Source organism: Lagenorhynchus albirostris, chromosome 4 (genome assembly GCF_949774975.1).
Source record: "Lagenorhynchus albirostris chromosome 4, mLagAlb1.1, whole genome shotgun sequence".
Classification (NCBI taxonomy): domain Eukaryota; kingdom Metazoa; phylum Chordata; class Mammalia; order Artiodactyla; family Delphinidae; genus Lagenorhynchus; species Lagenorhynchus albirostris.
In genome coordinates, this window is record NC_083098.1 from 68,029,382 (window position 1) to 68,050,442 (window position 21,061).

Here is a 21,061-nt window from a genome sequence, read left to right on the forward strand (position 1 = left end):
TATGTATTTGCACGAGTCTGCAGAGTTAGAATTTATTATTTCAGAAGGTGTGGAATAACACATGAATGTAGATTTCTCTGGGAATACTGATGAGTAAATTTTAATTAATTTCAAAATTAAACAATTTGGAACTCAGATTTCCTTTTCCACGTAAAATTGGCAAACAGACTAACCAATAAGAATATTGTTGGCAAGGATTTTCCCGCTTCATGCCTGCTGTGACTTCCTCTAGATAGTTAATAGCTTCACAGTTGATAAGGCTTATCTACATAAACACAAACAAATAAGCATTATCACATACTTAACAGAATGTTAAACTGTAAAATATAAAATAGAGAGACAACTTTAATACAAAAAATAATTATTATTTTTTCTCATTGTAATCTTAAGCAAGAAATTACAAATAATTTCATGGGTAAGTCAGTGAATTATTAATTTTCAAAAAAAGATTATAACCTTGTTTCAAAATATTGCCACATGATCAAGCTGTTGGAGGTCGCTAACAATACCCTCAGGTGTATTTCTAATCTAAGTCATCTCCTTATGCTATTGCATATATCAATGATTTAGACTATTCTCAATTAATAGTGTAAATAAAGGTATAGTAAATTCCATATACCCATGACCTTGTAGTGCTTCCCATAAGAGACTTAACTCATGAAATTAAAACAGACACATGTTTAAAAGATAATATTAATAGATGAAAATTTCACCTCCTTCTCACCCTTACACTTATGTACAATTAGGGTAAAGTAGGTGAAAATGCCAGCAAAAGAGCCAAATCAATAAAAGAATATCTCTGTAACAAATCGGAGGTGTTTTGTCCCTGAATAACTAAGTTATATTTGGAAATTTGGAAATAGTTATGTTTCCATATTTTTCAACTATGAAAATCAAAGATAATTTGTCCCACCTCATTTGCTGTACTTAGGTAACATCTTCTCAAATTACAAATAAGTGAAGGCATACCATTTCTAATGACATCATGTCTGAGGGAAAACATTTCTAATAAGCCTATAATCATTTATTATTTTACTATCTGGCTCTGGCCCAATGTAATTATGAAAACCTAGCTTTGACATAACTCCAGTTTGTGTTGCAAAGCTATACCCTGATGGTCTTTAGCTCCTCCTTTCATTACCACCACCCAGAAGAATCTTGGAATGTAAGTGCATGCTGTGAATTTGAAAGTAAACTGAAACAAACCCTAAGATTGTCAGTTTTGTGAACTTAAGAGATTGTCTACACTAATTAAGATCCTTGAATGATTGAAATGCATTTTAAACAGAAGACTAAATAGAGCCCTATTCATTGACTTCTTGAAGTAATAATCAACATTCATGATAATTCATATTGGAATCCCCAGATTCTAGTAGACACCAGTCAAATACAAGCTAAATCTCTTCTTCAGATATACTTGGTTCAACCCACCTAATGTATTTTTTAAGTGATCCAATAGAATTTAGGAGATTTTTATAAAACTCCAATTTCTGACTTCTCCTTAATAAAAAAGGCCTAACTGCACATGGTTAGCGTTCCAATGGCAAACCTCTAGACAGTGTACATATCTCTAGTTTAACATTTCTTATCATTATCACCCAAAAACCACCAGAGTTTGTCTTTATATTTCAATATATAAACAAACAAATACTGATTGAATGAGTCTGCAAAATGCTACTTCTTTCCCTTTTACATTTCTAATTTTGCCTCACTTTTTGTTTGTTTTGGGATTTTTGTTTTGTTTTGTTTTTTTCTCAGTTTATTTATAATGCTGACTGTACTTAGGAGGTTTTTTTCTATTTTTCTGTATGTACTTTTGTCTACAGCATTCCACAGCAAGGCAATGAGAACAATGCTTCTGCTGTTACCTTTATCAACTCATAGCATTGTTAGGTGGTGGGTGTCTGTCATGTTCAAGGACACACCATCGTGGCTGGATTAGAAGAAGCAAGACTGGGAGTACAAAGAGACAAGATCAAAGAGGCAAAGCTGTGTGGGCAACTGTGGGAGACAGGCAGTGGAGGCAGATTGGTCCAGTGCTGAAGGTCGGTTTTTATTCCCTTTCTATGTCGGCCTGTACCACTATCTATTTTCCTAAGACAGAAGTTGGGACTTTTATTTTTTTATCCCCTTACCCTCTGTATCCCATTAATGATAGATTTCTCTCAACTCAGTCTCCCCTTCTCCATTCATTCTACAACTGCACTAGATCAAGCCTCTCACAGCGAAAAACTTGTTACATGTTTCTAACTAGTCCTCAGGCCTCCATTATTTTTCCCCTTCAAATCTATCTTCATTACGCATCTAGACACAAATTTTCCTAATGCAGAAATTTACTTCTTCACTTAAAACCCTTCAGGGGACCCTCTTCATAATTACTGTTACAGACAGATCTATGTCCCTCCAAATCATATGTTGAAGCCCTAACCTCCACAGTTGGAGAGAGACGCTTTAAAGAAGTAATTAAAATTAAATGAGCTATAGGACGGGGCCTATTCCAATAGAACTGATGTCTTTATATAAAGAAGAGATCAGGGATGCATATGCACAGAGAAAAGGCCATGTGAGGACACACAGAAGCCATCTGAAAGTCAAGGAGAGAGGCCTCAGGAGAAAACAAATCTCCCAACACTTTAATCTTAAACTTCTAAATTCCAGAACTGTTAGAAATTAAATATCTGTTGTTTAAGCTATACTGTCTGTGGTATTTTGTTATGGCAGCCCTAGCAAACTACTACAGTCATTATAAAATCCAATATTCTGAACATGATAGTCAAGGCCATTATTTTGCCTCTATATACCTCATGTTTTCCTAGTCTCTGGTTTACAGTTTAACTTCCAGTGTCACTGAACTACATTAGTTCCCTTCACATCTGTGCAATCCCATCTCTCTCCTTAGCCCTGAATACCCTTCTGATGCCTTTCTCATGTCCACTTTAAGACTTAGCTAAGATTTTACCCCTTAGCTTCCCAGTCCACTTCAGGCTACATTAGGAGCCCTTTCATTTAATCCTTTAGTTATCTGTATCATTCTTACTGTATCTACCACATTTTATTCAATGTAATTGCCTTATGTAATCTTTTCCTTTAAACTTCCTTATAGTGAGGAACGATTTTAGTCATATTTAAGTTCCTGGCAGTTATCAGGATTCGTGGCAAAGGTGCATTAAGTGGAAGTATCTTTAGTAATAGCTTATCTCTGTGGTTAATTTGAGTCTATTTGTGCCATCAAGCCTGGACTTGCTTACCAACAGCTTTCAATGCTCATTTCACATATATAAGCTTTTATTAAAGGTCGACTGCAATATAGAAACTGTGGGTATTTGTTGGATGTTTGAGAAGTAAAACTTGTACTTTTTGTATTGAAGTAATTTTACTGACAAAACAGAGTAGGCTTCTGGTTTTTCTTATGCTTTTAGTTTGAAATCAAGGATCTTGAACTACCGATAATATAATCATATCCCTAGATTATAAGTATTTGAAATACTTGTACCTCATAGTGTTTGTATAGAATATGGAATGATTAATGAGAGTACATATCATTGCATTCATTACAAATGACTCAAGTGGAGCTGCCAGATCCTTCTAAGAAGTAGCATCACATTATTTACTATTGTTGCAGACACATGTTTGCTATCGACAATTCTTATGAAACATCAAGGTCTCTTTCACAAAACAAAATTAACAGTCTTCTTTACTCAATGCATATACACAAAAAGTGAAAAAGACTACTTTTCAACAATCAAATTCTTCAAAAGTTACTTCCTTCTTTTCTTCCTTTTTTTCCCTCCACTTCAGTGGATCCTTTGTTCCAAATTATGTTTTACCAACCAAAGCATCTTGCCACAAAGGACCACAGTCAAGGCACAAAGGTAAAAGGAGGGCCTGGACAAAGTCCTGCTGAGATAGTACAAGGAACTAAAATGTCCTCAATAATGTGCAGTTTCTTTTCCCAATCTTCTGTGAACCCCTGATGACCCAAGAAGTAGACAATCCAAGCGATTTTAGTTTGGTTGGCATGCATCGCTTTACCTTTTTTGAGATGTATATACCATATAGGTTTTTTATTTGGGCCTACTATTAAAATGATTTACATTCTCTGATAGGGGAAATGGCAACGGTGAAGGATGGTACAAACAAGCTAAAGACTGGCTGTTGTGAACACTACTTACAGGCCAGATGCACACAGACCAAGGGAAGCTGTCTATCTATGGTTTTTCCCTATGCACACCACCTTCCTCTACCCTGCCCTCAGGGTGAAGGCTCCATTACCTTCCTCCCTTTCTGGTTTGGAAACCTTAGCCAGGTAACAAGGCTGACAACTTGGAAGCAGCTAATTAGTTACATTCTTGAAGGCCGAGGATTTAAATAGTAATACCTTTCTCTTTCCTCTAATATCTGACTCTCTCGTTTCCTGTCTTTTCAAATAAGACAACTTTAAAGGTTTCCAAAAAACCAGAAGAGTGAACTTTTGATTTGCATTTTAGTGCACAGTAGTTTCTTCCTATAATGAATAAGTTTCCTAATTTTTGGTCGATTAATAGACCTCATATGTTTATAATAGACTTTTTATTTATTTTTTTATTCAGACTGAAATGGAAAATGATTTTCAAGTGTTTGGTTGCTGCTAAAAGCAGTATATATATTTTTTGTTTGTTTGTTTTTTCTGTTACAAATGAATTATACCATTTACTACGCAATATCTAACAATGGTTCATTTAGTATATGTGTTAACAAGAGAAGTTAGGATGCTGTAAAAACTGCAGCAATTATGTTTATGGTAGAACATATAGAATTGTTTTATCAAATTTAAAAGTGCAATTTGAACTAAAGAAAGGGGAAGAAGAAATCATTTGAGATTTTACATTAAGACTTTTTTCTGTTGTCATAATACAAAATTTTAAACATTTAAAAACTTTCATTACTGAATTCGCTAGTTATTTCATCCTAAGAGCAAAATGTGATGGCATTTCTTTTTTAACTTGGACAAACATTTTATTTCCGAGCAAAAATACCACTGATTTTAAAATTTTTAAGTAATTTTAGAGGTTGCAGTTAGTGTGAAGCCTGACCAGTGCTTCCCACATCCAGTTTCTTTCAGCAGTTTGACCTTGACAAGCTGGAGTGGAAGGCCGATGCCAACATAAAGGGGGCATCCAGGTCTCAGGTCAGAAGCACCAGCACACACTCAGGGGTGTATGCCAGCCCAGGGCTTCATTATTAGTCTCCTCAGATCAGTGATGAAAAGAGAGGGAGGGCTTCCCTGGTGGCGCAGTGGTTAAGAATCCACCTGCCAATGCAGGGGACACGGGTTCAAGCCCTGGTCAGGGAAGATCCCACATGCCGCGGACCAACTAAGCCTGTGCGCCACAACTACTGAGCCTGCGCTCTAGAGCCCGCGAGCCACAACTACTGAGCCCACGTGCCACAACTACTGAGCCCACGTGCCACAACTACTGAAGCCCACGTGCCTAGAGCCCGTGCTCCGCAACGAGAGAAGCCACCGCAATGAGAAGCCCGTGCACCACAACAAAGAGTAGGCCCCTCTCGCCGCAACTATAGAGAAAGCCGGCGTGCAGCAACAGAGACCCAATACAGCCAAAAATAAATAAAATAATTTATTAAAAAAAATTAAAGAGAGGGAGAATTCGCAAAGGCCTATGCAAAACTTGCAACAAAACTGAAATTTGAATTCAAATTTAATTAGTGCCAAAAATCTCTTCTTTCAGGCAGGATCTCCAATCAGATCATAAGGCATCCAGTGCTCTGAGACTGAAACAGAGGCACTGCTTCTCTTTCTTTCAAAAGTGGAGTACTACCATGTGGGAACAACGTTTATCTTCTTTGGCTTGGTTTGGTTCATGTGGGGGAGGTGGTACTGCAGAGACCTGAAAGATTCTGAGATTCTGAGTCTTTGTGATTAGCATTGTTATTTCCAGTAAAGGGGAAATCGTTTTATGATATTCCACATAAAATACTGAATTGTATTTGGAGTTGGGGATGGATAGTGTTGATTATCTCCCCAGCAACTGTATCTCTCATTTTCTCTCAAGAACATACAGATTTACTTTTGGTGAGCATTCTTCCCTTATTTTTAGGCCTGTGTCTCCCTGGGATCGGAACCATTCTTAGCCATTGGTTCCATTAACCCAAAGGCCAGAGGTCAGGAAAAGGCGGGAAAAAATCTAAGAGGAATGGGAGTTAGTATGTTTAGCTTTTCAAACAGCTGCTTTTTCCTTTTTCAATTTTTCCTTCTGAACATATCACTACCCCAGTGCTGAAAGACAACTGCTTTATTGCCAAACCTACAGGTATATGTAAAAGAGCCGACTTAAATAATTCTGGATCTAGTCGTAGGGAGGAGGGCCTTCACAAGCCAGAGAGTTCTGATCCTATTTAGGCTTTGTGGCCTTAGCCTACAAAATGTCCAGCTATACTAGAAAATGTATGGCAGCATGTATTTGGAAAGAGCCCTGAAGTTTTCTAAGCTCCTAGACTGGACTGTCTAAGAGGCATTTCCTTACAAGAGAGCTTCTTATCATTTTCAGTAGTAGCAAACGTTATATTCAAACCCTTCCTTCCGACACTTAATAGTTTCTATTTCACAATCTTGCCTGCTGGGTTTAAAAATGCAGCTGGCCGCCCACTGTGCTAGTTACTTCATTAAGAGGAAAATTCTGGAGTGATGACACTGCCTAAAATCCCTCCTAAAATTCTATCTCTGTTAATTACTGATGTAAACAGTGTGTGGGTGACTCTTCCTTATGTGGTCTATCAAGATGTTTCCAACAATAATGACAGAATGAAATGACACTGGTGAGACGGAATTCACAAGTATAAGGCTTCCTTTAAAATTCCACGAAGAATATTATTTGAAATCACTACCTTAACTAGAAGAGAGAAAATCTACAAAATTTGATTATTCAATGCCAAGACTAAAGAAATGATGTGTGGAGACATTCCCAAGCCACATTTCTTGCCAAGCTAGTGACATTTTCATAGCTCGAAATATAGCCTCTTGTAAGTATGTAGATGAACTCCTAAGAGGGAAGCAAACACTTTCAAGAAATAATAATAGCTTTGTAATATATTATACAGTATTACACCTGGCATTATTCCTATTTAAGGGTAAATCATTTTGTGATATTCCACATAAAATTCTGAATTGCCTTTGGAGCAGGAGTGGATAGTTTTGATTACCTCCCCAGCATCTATTTCTCTCATTCTCTGTCAGGACCATACAGATATAACTTTGGTAGGTCTTCTTCCCTCATTTTGAGGCATGTGCTTCACCTGAAATTAGAACAATTCTTAGCTTCAGAGATAATTTTTTTTTTTTTTTTTTTTTTGCGGTATGAGGTCCCCTCACTGCTGTGGCCTCCCGTCGCGGAGCACAGGCTCCGGACGCGCAGGCTCAGCGGCCATGGCTCACAGGCCCAGCCACTCCGCGGCATGTGGGATCCTCGCGGACTGGGGCACGAACCCGTGTCCCTTGCATCGGCAGGCGGACTCTCAACCACTGTGCCACCAGGGAAACCCCAGAGATAATTTTAAAGTAAGAAAGTAACGGCATTCTTTATAGGACTATAAAGCAAGGACTAGGATAGGGAAGAGACTATACACACTAAAAAAATGAGGCCTGAGGTCCCAGAACATAAAGAAGTGAAAGCCTCCAACCCTGCCCCCCACCCAAAACATTTCTGGCTTCAAAGATAAACTTCACGTGCTTTAAGGATTTTCCCAGAGCCAGAACTCTTTATACAGAAATCATAAAATTTTTTAAAAAATTAAAATAAGTACAGCCAAACATTTACAAGTATAAATAAATCCTATCATATTTCTTTGGAATATGAACTTGATGTATTGCTGAAGACAAAATGGAGAGTCTTTCTGAGACAGGAATTCTTTAAGCACTTCTCTTTTGACTTACATAGGTAAACAAACATTAAAATCCAGACTGACACCTCTTATTCAACGATACACAATAATACAGAAACATTTACCTATAGTCATAATAATAACCACTTTAACATTGTGCTATTATACATGTGAAAAAACATAAACTTTTCTATCCTCATTATGGCCCTTCAAGGCAAGTGTATTACTTCTAACTTGCTCAGAGAAGCAATGTGCACCAGGACACATGTCTTGAATTTCAAACCAAAGTCTGCTGCAAAGATTTCAAAGCACATACGCTGAACCTACAAGATGAGGCATACATGTCCGAGGAGTAAGGGGGTGGTTTCTAAACATCTTCCTAAAGCTAATATAATTTTGGAGCTCTAAGAGACAGCTTTTTCTTAAAAAGTCTCTACACCTTTGTTGAATATCTCATTTCCAATTTGCTTCCACTTATAATTAGGAAATTTTATTTTTGAATTGTAAAGTCTAAGAATTTAAACTGTTTTTTTCATTTTGCTAATAAATGAAAAACATACTTTTATTTCATAAAACCAAATATGAGTCAATCTGTTTTCCAAATAAACTAGTTTTAAAAGTAGATTAGTGAATCTATAAATAAACTTAAAGGCACAGGTTCACATTTAACCTTGGATTAATCATTTTATCTGTTTAAGCATCAGTACCATCAACAGTAAAATAAAATAAATATATCTGCTCTACCACCTAACACAAATAAAAAATATTTTAAAATAATCAAATAAATGGAATGAGAAACATATCCCTCTACTTAATAAATGATAGAAAAAAGAAAATCGTCTGAAATCTTGACCCATTAGATAATGATGTAACTATGTGATTATAGGGCAAATACATTTTTTCTTAACAGTAATCTGCATTCAAGAAATACATATCATAAATGCTCTATACTTATACCTCAGAAGTTATGTTCTCTTTTATTTGTGTTTGTGTACATGTGTCTGTATACACATGTAATGCCAACACTGCTGACATAACAGTTTCAAAGCTGCCACTCTAAGGATACACTGAGTTCATGCTATAACCATCAAAACAACATGCTTTTCAATTGTTTCCCACAAGAAATTGTGGTACAACAGACTAAAAGTATCTGGGGGATAAAATTTATGTTGCAGCTCCTTTTTGTCATTTGTTGCTGACCTTCTTTTATAATGCAATTACAGCTATAAAATATGTATTCAATTATATCACATAGATAATTATCTTTTCCTTTACATATAATAATGTAACATTTTAGATACATGTTATGCACCTCACAACTTATTCTGAGACATTTTTTTCTGTTAATTTGCATAATGAGGCTAATATTCCATTCCAATATCCATGTGGGCTTGTGTTGTTTTTATTAATTTATGCTTTTCCATGTCTTTTATTGAAAGATTATATATAATTTTTGTTGCTATAGTTGTATTTTTTTTTATGTCACAGCAGGGAAATGCTATTGGAGGAAATAATTGAATGTAAAGTCATTTGAAAGACTCTAGTTATTGTTTTGTTTATTTTGTTTTGTTTTTTAAGACCTGAACTTGGAAATAATTCAGAATCTTATCTCCTCAGGCAAGAATGATCTACTTGAATTTCTTGGAAAGGTGAAAGGCCTTTTAATGTGACAAATTTTGCAGAGACTAATTTGTGAAAAAGGAGTACATTTTTGTGAACCTAATTTCTAAAATACCTTCAGAGAAATAATTCACACTCTCTAGAAGATTGTAAGCAATGAAACTGGTTTCAGGTACTTTTACAGCATATTCTAATGGAAAGACAAAAAGTTGTGGTTTGGGGAGAGAAATAAGATAATAAAAAATAGTATCTAAATAAAATTAGAAACATTTAGATATATATCAGAATCACATATATAAATATTCATATATAACAGAAATGCTCAAGGATGTAGCATGTTGTCTGGCCTTAGTGGGCACAATTCTGAAACTAAAACAAAAACTACTATTACTATGAAATAAAAAAGTCTATGCCCTTAAATCAGGAGATAATATTAGAATATTATCTTTAATAAGATGTTCATATTGGTAGAGGACTCATAAATCTTTCACATAACATTACTATATTGTTACCTTTGAAGGTTTGAACCATAGCCATTTAATTTCTCTTTTTGTCTTTTATAATACTCTTGAAGTATGTTTTTCTCTATTTTATATGGCAATATTTTGTAGAATTATATTCTTTTCCTAATATTACTTCCTCAATACACTAACTAGTCCAAGAAAGAGCTCCAAATGTTTATTTTCACAAGGTTGACAGTACTAATAGTCATGGGTACTAGCATTTTTGGAAAGATCAAAGTCTTTTTGAGCCAAAGCTAACAAACATATATTTATATATAGAAATAAGCCCATATGCATGAAGAAACATATTTCGCTTTTACCATTTGGTAAACCAAGTTACAAATAAATATGATTTACATATCTTCCTGCAACACGTGACAAAGTAAATATCTAATTTTACAGAAACTGGTATCAATAAATTCATTTTTTCATATTAACAAATGGTAGAGTAATGGTTATTCCTCAACGACTTGGGAAATACCATTTTTCTTAGAGTTAAACTAATCAGATCACATAATGAGAAACTGAAAATGTATTATGCAGAATGATTTATTAACTATATTTTATTTAGTCATATTCTTAATAATAAAGAAAAAATAAATCAGTTAAAGCTTGTGTCTAATAGAGTATTCATGGAGGCAAATTTACCAATATGTTTTCAGCATAACCTGGCAGAAAATGAAAAATAAAATGGAAAATATCAAATAAGAATAAACTGACCTCTATAATAAAGCAAAGTTACCATAGTGTGGTACAAATAAAGATCCACTTTCATTTTTATAACTATTATCAAAAACTTTGTGGAGTTTAATGCTGTTTAAAATCTCATTATATAAAACATTAGAAATTTTAATGCACACTGTTACTTACATTCAAGTTTGATTAAAAAAGGCTGGCATGACACATTTTCTCATTTACAAGTATTTCAAAGTGCCCACATGATATATTTAGCTTCTCTCATGAGTCCTCATTGTTCTGAAGTTTGCACATTAACTGATACCTATTTTCTTTTATTTCCACACACATATAGAAACTGGTGTATTATTCCCATTATCACCCATAAGTTCACCTTTACTGAAGTATTTCTATAGATAATTGTTTCCCTATAAACTGTAAAATGTTAAAAACAATAACAAAATCTGATTTCATAGTTTTTCTTATGAAAAATTTTATCACAAGTACTTGAGTGATTTTTCCTGAAAACTTATCCTAAGGCAGAAAATAAATGTCATATAATTTAATAAGTTTCATGTCATGTTTTCATTATTTGTATGTGAATATGACAACAAACCACTTAACGATGTACATATGTGTGTGGGTGAACATGCACACACGCACACACGTGTGTTTTCTTTTCAGGAACAGTGACTGGTTCATACTTGTTTCCTGGGTTAGGCCTTTTGTTAAAAATAGATAATTTAGACAGAGCACACCAGCCAAGAGATTGTAGTAGTTATCCTGGATTTTGAAGCTGGATTTCCTAGGTTAAAATTGCAGCTTTGCCATGTAACTGTGTAACTTTGGGATGTTAATCAAACTCTTTAGTTCCCCCATCAGTAAAGTAAGGACAACAATAGTATCCATTTCATAGGAGTGAACAAAGAATTAAATGAGTTAATTCATATAAAGTACTTAGAACACTGCCTGGCTCATACAACGTTGTCAATAAATATTGCTTTATATACGGTTATAGCTGGAATATTTAGTAATACAATTGGCTCTGTTATATCAATGCATGTTTTTCCAAGAAACATGACATCATACAAAACATTTTGTAAACATAATTGATTCAAATAAAAAAGGGGTTGGGAGGCTGGAGAGTTTCAGATTCACAATAATTTAATCATTTCTATCAAAAACTTCAATAATAAAAGTCTATGTATGGCTGTAATTGAACATTAATCAAACCTGAGACAAACCAATCCAATATTTGGTTGAATGTTTCCATGAGATGGAATGAGGTTCTTTTCTCACCATCATGATCATAATCAGGAGCACTGTTCTTAACTGATCTTAACATTTTATCATTTTATCATCTTTGTTACAATTAAACAAAACCCCAAATCCTCAAATAAGGCAGTAGTACATTGGCTTAAAATAAATTCTTCAGCAAGTTAATTTCTATGTGCTTTAATTACTTATTTGTATAATGGAAGTGATAACAATATGTATCTCTTAGTGTTATTGAGAGGAATAAATGAGATAATGAAAGGTAAATTCATTACCAGAGTTTACGGCAAATAAAAAGCACACAATAAATGTTAACATGTATTATTATTATCAATAACAACTGAATATGCTTTCTATTTATTCAAGCACATAATATCCTAAATATTAAGGATATTTTCCTGAAGATGAAACTAAATGGCTACACTGATCAATTTTGTAAGGTTGGTTTTATTAAAACCCTTCTCTTGTTTGACCAACAGATGGAATTATATAAAATGTGGATGGATTTGACTATCTGACTTGCTTTTTCTGATGTACTATAAAAGGGAAAAGACCTTTCCTTGTGACAAAAATTATTCTTAGTGTATCACTAGTTATCAGAGAAATGCAAATCAAAACCACAATGAGGTATCACCTCATACCTGTCAGACTGGCTATCATCAAAAAGTCTACAGATAATAACTCTCCTATACTGTTAAATAGGAATGTAAATTGGGCAGCCACTATGGAAAACAGTATGGTGTTTCCTTAAAAAACTAAAAATAGAGCTACCATACGTATGACCCAGCATTCCCACTCCTGGGCATATATCCAGAAAAAAAAAACCTCTAATTCAAAAAGATACTTGTACCCCAATGTTCATAGCAGCACTATTTATTTACAAGAGCCAAGACATAGAAGCAACCTAAGTGTCCATCACCAGATGAATGGGTAAAGAAGATATGGTATATAAACACAATGGAATATTACTCAGTCATAAAAAAGAATGAAATATTACTATTTGCAGCAATTAGTATGAGGTTATCATACTGAGGGAAGTCAGATGAAGATAAATATTATATCACTTATATCTGGAATCTAAAAAATAGTACAAATGATTCTATATACAAAACAGAAACAGACTCACAGAACTCAAACTTATGGTTACAAAGGGGAAAGGGGGGGATAAATTAGGAGTATGGGATTAACAGATACAACCTACTCTACATAAAACAGATGAGTAACAAGGATTTACTGTATAACACAGGGAACAATATTCGATATAATAACTTATAGTAGAAAAATAATTGGAAAAATATATATATATATAACTGAATCACTTTGCTGTACACCTAAAACTAACACAATATTGTAAATCAACTACACTCAAAGTTAAAAAAAGAGAAAAAAAAAGTATTCTTAGTGTCTTAGAAGAAGAAAAAAGAGCACAGTAAAAAAATCACAGGGCTTGTGCCCAAAGAGAGCAGGTATGTTTGCACCATACAGTAAGTTAAGTAATTTCAGGTAAATTTCTTAACTCTGTGTAACTTAGCCTTCTCATCAGTAAAACGAAAACTGAAAGGCAGAGTACTTCAAAAGCCACTGCCCCAATATCCTCAGCAATCTTTAAAATCATTGTAATGATAGAGAAACTGAGGTATTTATTCTAAATATTTGCTACATATCACTGTAAATTATTTTCCTCCAGAGTCCAGTGACATCCCATTAATCAGTGACAGAATTTATGTTCATAATCTGTTTAGTTCTTTTCTATTTGGATTTAAGCTATACTCAAGATAATTGCTTTGGTGTTTTTATCCTATATTCTCTAATTTTCAGAAACTACTTATGTTTCTTCTCTTGGTAATATCTTCTAACACTTTACACAAGATGTCAAGTTCTACATAGTGACCACAGAGTAAAAAATTTCTAAAAAGCTAGAGGTGGGGAAACGATTATGATTGTCATTTACTATGAATGAAAAAAAAGTGATTCTTATGTTTTATAAATCTATGAGAAACAGGGCAAATTCCAGGTAAATCTATCACTGTCATTCTACCTGTATTTCTAGGTCCTTTCTAGGTTTATTTTGTTTAGTTTGTTTGCCAATGCATTTACTAATGGCTACAAGCATTGGAATAACCATTAACACTGCTAAATTAAAAAGAAGTCAGAAAATTTAAAGAGTGCCTGGAAACAAAGAGTGCCCAAAACTTCTTAAACTCTGTCTTTACAAGGTTGACTCTTTTTAAAAAAGAAAATTGACATCAACAATACATTAAATTGAAAAATATTTTTCCCAGTATACATACTTATAAATTTACTTCTTCCAACATATTTGTGTTTAGAATAATATCATGGCAGGGCTCTCCCTCCCCTCCTACAAAATCATACAGTTAACCTGTGCAGTACTTTTTATTTAAAAATTAGCTATTCTAAGTTTCTATTGTTTTAATCATTTTATTTTTAATTTAAGGAGGTTTTCATAATTTTATGAGAATTATGAGTGTCTGAACAGAAAATTATGTTAGTAATTTTCAGGCAATGAGTCTAATTCTCATTTGATTCTGTATTAGCAGAATATATATATAATATATATATAACATGCAGATATTCTTCCCTTCAAAAATAATTCACTCATAGAAAATGTCTAGATGATTTTAAAGCAAATAGAATGAGTATTACGCAATGTAAAAACAATGAAAACAAAACACAAATCACTAATTTTCAGCCAATAAGTAGAAATGAAAAAATAGTTGTTTGAATCATCGATTTTCCTAAGTTTTTGTGTCATGACCTTTTTAACTCTCAAAATAATTAAGATTCTCAAAGACTATCAGTTTATATGAGTTATAGCTATCAATATTTATCATATTAGAAATTAAAATAACTGACATATTTTTAAAAGTACACTGTTGTTGCTACCTTGATCCCTGCTAAGATGCCCACAGTTACCTACCACTGCTTTTGCACCATCAGTGCCTATGTCAAATACAATCAAAATGGCAAATTTTATTTCAGATTTTTTATGAGTTTGGACCCTGTGGAATCCCAAGAAAGGACTCAGGGATTCCACGTTTCCATGAACAGTGCTTAGAAAATGGCTGCACAAAGTGTTAATACTCCCCAAGACCTGTAAGAGACAGCCAACACAACTCCCTTTAACTTTTATCCTAAGCTATCCTGAAATACTTGAATCATTTACTAACTCTCTGAATTTCAAACTACACATACCTAACATATAATTTCATTCAAAATTAAGTTAATATTAGTAAAGATTACTAGGAAGCATTTTAGTAGAATATTACCAAATATGTATTCTCAGAATCAAAATGGGACAAAATATTAGAGAAGAAGAGATAAATGCTTTCCAGATAGAAACTTTCCAGTTTCTTCATATTCTCTACATTTGGGCTTTGGGAATGGGAGTTTTCTTCCTTCCTTCCTTCATTTCCTTCCCTCCTTTTTTCCTTTCTGTTTCTAGGCCTATCTGTTCTTTTGTTCATTTTACTGCATTAGAATATGGATTCAATGGAAAAGTCCCTGATATGCGGGATTGTTTTTGATCTGTTATAATTCATAAGAGAAATACAAGACATGATGTAATGAATCTGTCAAGGAAGCAAAGGAGAATACTCAAATTGAAAAACTCATGTCTACATACACAGTTATTGCAGAACATTTATTCAGCAATGTACATACAAAAACTGCCACTGGCGTTTCTTCTTCTACTGCTATTGAAAGAGTTCTTAACTTCACCAGGATTAAACACAACAAAAACAAAGGCTTTTTTGTATACTGTAAAATCCCCTGAAGTGATACTGATATAAACTGAAACATAACTTTTCTGGAAAGGTGAGAAACAATTCTCCCTCCCTGCCTCTTTTTCTTTTTTTTTTTCCGCATGTTCTTGATGTGACTATGACATGTGAAAATGTAATATTGCTAAAATGGTGCTGGAAGATTAAAAGTAAAACTTAAATCACTCAATCAGAAAAAAATTACTCCTACTTTATACATTTAACATCTCTCCTTGATAGAAAACTCTAAAGAGGGTACTTCTTAAATGTGTAGATTCATGATCTTTGATTCTAACATAATTCAAAAGGCAAGCAACATATTTATGTCCATGCCTCCAGGAATAACTGCTAGTATTTCTTTGATAAAGTCCCCATTGAAACACCCACTAAATCTAACTTGACTTCAAATATTCAGGTTTTAGCTTAAAAAAGTAATGCATGAAGGATGGACACAAAGACAGAAAATAGACTAGTCATTGCATGGGGTGGAGAAGGAGATGGGGATTAACAACAATGGGCGTGAAGAATCTTACTGTGGTGATGTAAATGATCTAAAACTGACTTATGGTGATGATTGTACCACTTGGTAAATTTACTAAAAAAAAAAAAAATCATTGTACACTCAAAATGCGTGAATTTGATATATAAAAATGCTTCAATAAAGTTATATTTAAAACTGAATACACTGAATGAAAGAAGCTAGACACCAAAAAGCATATACTATATGAATCCATTTATTTAAATTACAAAATGAGCAAAATAATTTAAGATGATAGAAGTCCCAATAGCAGCAATTCTTGGTTGAGGGGAGGATGGCTGATATAAAGCACAAGGTGTGGTCTGAGGTACCCTTAACGTTCTGTCTTTACTTAGTTGTTGTTAGATAAGCTTGGTTTGTGAAAATTCACTGAGTTGTACACTTATCATGTGTGCAATTTTCAGTATATATATTATACCTCAATAAATCACTGTACTTCATATACATATATACATGCTTGTTCAAAATTCCTTTTCAACTAAAAAATATGGGCAACTTTATGCAGAATAAGGCTGTTATGCCACATGTTTTAAATATTTGTCATAAAAAGCTGGCATGAAGATATCATTACATATGATATTCAAACTTCCCACATTTAGATGGAATCTATGTCCAATTTATAAGAAGGACTCCATTCGGAGCTTTTAATGACAAGGGAATAGCATCCAGGCTAGTTTATCATCGAATTGTCAAGGGGTACTGGGTCTATAGGGATGGCTGATGGTGGAGGGCTGGCTTCAGGCACGTTTGGAAGAGGGCCTAGAGAGAGTAAGCTGTGCACAGCAGGCACCAATAAGCTTGTGAAGCCATGACAGAAAAGGATGGGTGAAGGGTTACTGAAGAGAAGCTGTTTCCCACGATCTTTTTTGGCATTCATCCACTTATATATCTAATATCACTTTGGTCTCTTCCGGTTCCACTAACGCTGCAATCCTTCAAGGACGAGCCTAACACTTTCTCTTCAGTGAATACTCCCTAATATCATCTAGGTAAAAGAGTATTCCTTCTTGTTTTGAACTCTTCAATAAATGTAACTGAGATAAAAATAAATTACTGAACAAATGATATAGCTATTTGTTTTTTATTGGCCAAAAAACTACAGTTTTGTGGACAGGAACCATGCCAGACTTATTTAACCACCAAACTGCAGAGTAATTGTCATAGTGAACGGCATATCATGGACTTTCAGGTATTGGTGGAATTAATAAATGCAAGTTTTATCAACCAGACTTCAATAAAAAAGATTGAAGAGAAAAAAAATGCAAGTATTTCCATTAATAGCTGAAGAAAACATAAACACCTCAGCTGCATTAAAAATGTAAAATTTCAAAACAAACAAACAAACAAAAAAAAAACAAAAAAAAATGTAAAATTTCTGTAGTTATCGGTTGCCAACAGTCATTTTCACATTTATATTCAAAAGCTATATGTACTATCTTTTTAAACTTTTAAGTATATAAAGTAAAAAGAAACAAAAATGACTCAGAAAATAAAGATAAGAAAGTTTTTAAATGGCATGACAAAATTGGACGGTGTATTTCTAAATTTATACATATATTTGATTTGATTTGAAATATATATATATTTGGTTTGATTTGAAATATATACATATATATGCATATATTTGATTATTACATATTAAAAGTTAGTTTTAGGTAAGACAACAGAAACTCTGCCCTCTAGAAGCCTACAGTTTACACAAGAAAACTGTCTAAAATATGATACTACACATTTATTGTTTGGATGCAAAAATGATGGATGTAGATGATAACAGGTGAGTGGCCTCGGAAGTTCTGAGAAGGATAAATAAATGTGTTCCAGTAGTATAATGAAAAAGTCTTCTGGTAGTATAATGAAAAAAGTAAAGCACAGAACACTCAGAGAAATCGGGGACAGAATGGCATGAGAACACACTTAGATTTGAGAACACCAGGCTCAATCTGAAAGGCAGTGAGGAGACTGACTTCTCTAGAGCAGATATCAGATTGTATAGTTCTACTGGGGAAAAAAAATGTGGAAATCACATGTCATACCCTTTCTGATTCAAGTCCCCAATTTTTCACACCTAACTAACATGTTAGTATACAGTTTTATTTATGCATTCATTCAATGTGTATTCAAACATCTGCATGAATAGAAGTCCCAATAGCCTGTGACATCTGTCTAATTTATGAGGCTGAAGTAAGTTAGGAAGCGTTTTTAACAAGGTTATGCAAAGATACACAAATAAATTTTTGAGTTTAGTGATAATCCTCCCATGTAGAGACATGCTTAAAACTGTTAGGCTGATATAATATCTTTCTAGAAGTTTAAATGAAAGAAAACACAATAATCTAAAACACCTTTTGGAAAAGATTTTTTCTACTATTATTTTAATTCAAACACATCATTTAAACTGTTGACATCATAATTAATATTATGTGCCCATATCATAATTAGTAATTATGAACATTATTTAACATGCTATCATTGGCGTGACAGTGAGAGTTCATTATAAAGCAGCTTAAGTGGACGTGATCATCCCATATCTTGGTAGCTTACAAAATGGGACTAGATTTCTTCTCTCCATTTATTTTGGACAAGTGTAAATGTAGTACATTTAATGGTCTAAATACAAGCAAGAATCTTGCCTCCATGGAGAATCAACCACAGCTATTTTAACTGACAATTCTTAGTTGAGAACCCCCCAGGAAGGCTTCTACAAATGATTTACTCAGGGTGCTTAAAGCAATTTTACTCTGCAGATTTGTCACTTTACAGATGCATCCCATATAATTCAGTAGCTCCAGAGGATCCACTGTAACTATTTTTTGCAATAATTATAAGATTATGGGCTTATTTTGGGAGCCATTAATAATATCAATGAAAGGATTAAGACAATTCTGGTGAAAATCATATAGAGATCAAAAAGCTAGTGAAGTTAATGCTTCTGCTACATTTTAAATGAAAACCTAATCACAGAAAAGCAGAAAATCCTCCTCAACCCACTTCCCGAATGGATTCTGAAGAATCCTGTGTTTGGTTTTCTGACTGAAACAAATAAAATAACAATTTAGTCATGGTGCCCATTCCATACTACTTATGGAATAACCACTCCTGAAAGATGATTATAACACCTACAGGCAACAAAATGATTAGATTTCTTTTAGGTATAACATCAGAGAATTTAGCCATAGTTGGAGGTATGTCAATATATAACAACAAGAGACAACAAGAAGAACCAAATGCAACCAAACTTAAATCAAATGGAATTGCTAATTTTAAAATCTTATTTCTCATTAACACTCACCTTAGCATGAGCCAGCATTTTAGAAATAGACAAATAAAAGCTCTCAGATTTGCCCAGAGACCACTATCCTTCAAGTATACCTCAGATGCTCTGATCATCAAAATCCTGGCATGTGATAATTTCTTTGAATAATTTATATGACAGAAATTTATAAAAATATTGACTATCAATATAAATATCAGAATTTTAAGTATCAAGAAGGTTAAAAATAAGGCAGGCTTTCTTAAGTACAAGAAAGATAATCCTTAAAATCCACTGTTTTTGCTTTTATAATTCAATTCATTTTTACATATGTTTGATCTCCCCCATATTTTAAGAAGCCCTTAAACAAAAGAAAGAGATGCCTAAATAGAAATCCTAATGAAAAACAAAATTACTAAGTAAATCATATATTGATTAAGTTTTTAAAAATACTTTGTGAGCAAGTAGTCAGAAAGTATGAAGGCTTTTCGTAAATGAATGACTCTGTTACTGATTTCTGAGAAATCATAATAAGTGAACAAATATTTGAGATATATTTAATATTTAACTAATTTATCAAGAAATTTTAATATAAACTTTCTATAGCATAGATTCTAATCGACCAGTCTCTTTAGAATTGAAGATTTTTTTTTTACTTATCCAGTGATATTCTATGGAACTTTATACTATTTTACTATGGTAATATTTCAGATAGTTTAAATGTATTAAATAAATTAATTTATATACTAGATATCAAAGTAATATTTTTATTGTTTTCCAAGGCTAAATAATCATTACTCAATAGTCTTTATTATCTTTTGATTAATAGTTATAAAATTGCCTCTGAATTTAAATTTTACTCTTTTTCCCACACTAATGGAAATCAATGTTAGCAGTAAAATAATTTTTCTGTAATTTCTGGAGAAAATTACATAATTCTGTTCATGAAAACTGAAAAATAAATTTAGTTTCTCAACTAATGAACTCAGTTCTAGAGAATACAGAATAGAACACATGAAACAATAACTAATCTAATACATTCTAATATTTTCCAAATGCCATTTACAATTTCTAGCACTAGCATTTTAGTGATATGGGGAATAGTTTGATATTGAAAAAGTAGTTCAAAGTATCCTAAAGTACACAATTTTATGTGTACCTATGCTCAGTATGTCACACAGATGCATGTTGAGAGTTTATATTAAATGCACAAAGAATATTAGAAATATCATACCTTTGAGACATAATCTTATAGGCATCAGGCAGATAGCATCGTATATTCTCCATCTGAGCAGGGTCAGAGTCACAAATTTTGTCATCAGTCCTCCCATAGTTGGCACTTTCAATCATGATGACATCTGTTCCTGGACAGCGGAGTTCTATGGGGTAGCTCTCACAGGAGAGCTCTCTGCGGACCACAGCCATCGGAATCGGGGCACGGCTGAAAGCTACCAGGAGGAGGAAGAAAAATAAGTCATCTTTGTTACATAGAAAGGAAAAGTACCCATTTCTGATATACTAATATAAAGGAATAAAGCAGTTG

At 33.4% G+C, this 21,061-nt stretch overlaps 1 protein-coding gene across 9 annotated transcripts in view; it reads right to left on the reverse strand.

The window, feature by feature from the left end:
- Positions 1-21,061, reverse strand: part of ADGRL3 (adhesion G protein-coupled receptor L3) — an 854,596-nt gene that overhangs the window by 463,025 nt on the left and 370,510 nt on the right. For all 9 annotated transcript variants that reach the window (XM_060148098.1, XM_060148094.1, XM_060148096.1 and 6 more), the window contains one exon: positions 20,753-20,966. In XM_060148098.1, coding sequence (XP_060004081.1) covers positions 20,753-20,966 — 214 coding nt within the window. Of the gene's footprint in view, positions 1-20,752; positions 20,967-21,061 lie in introns of those variants that run through there.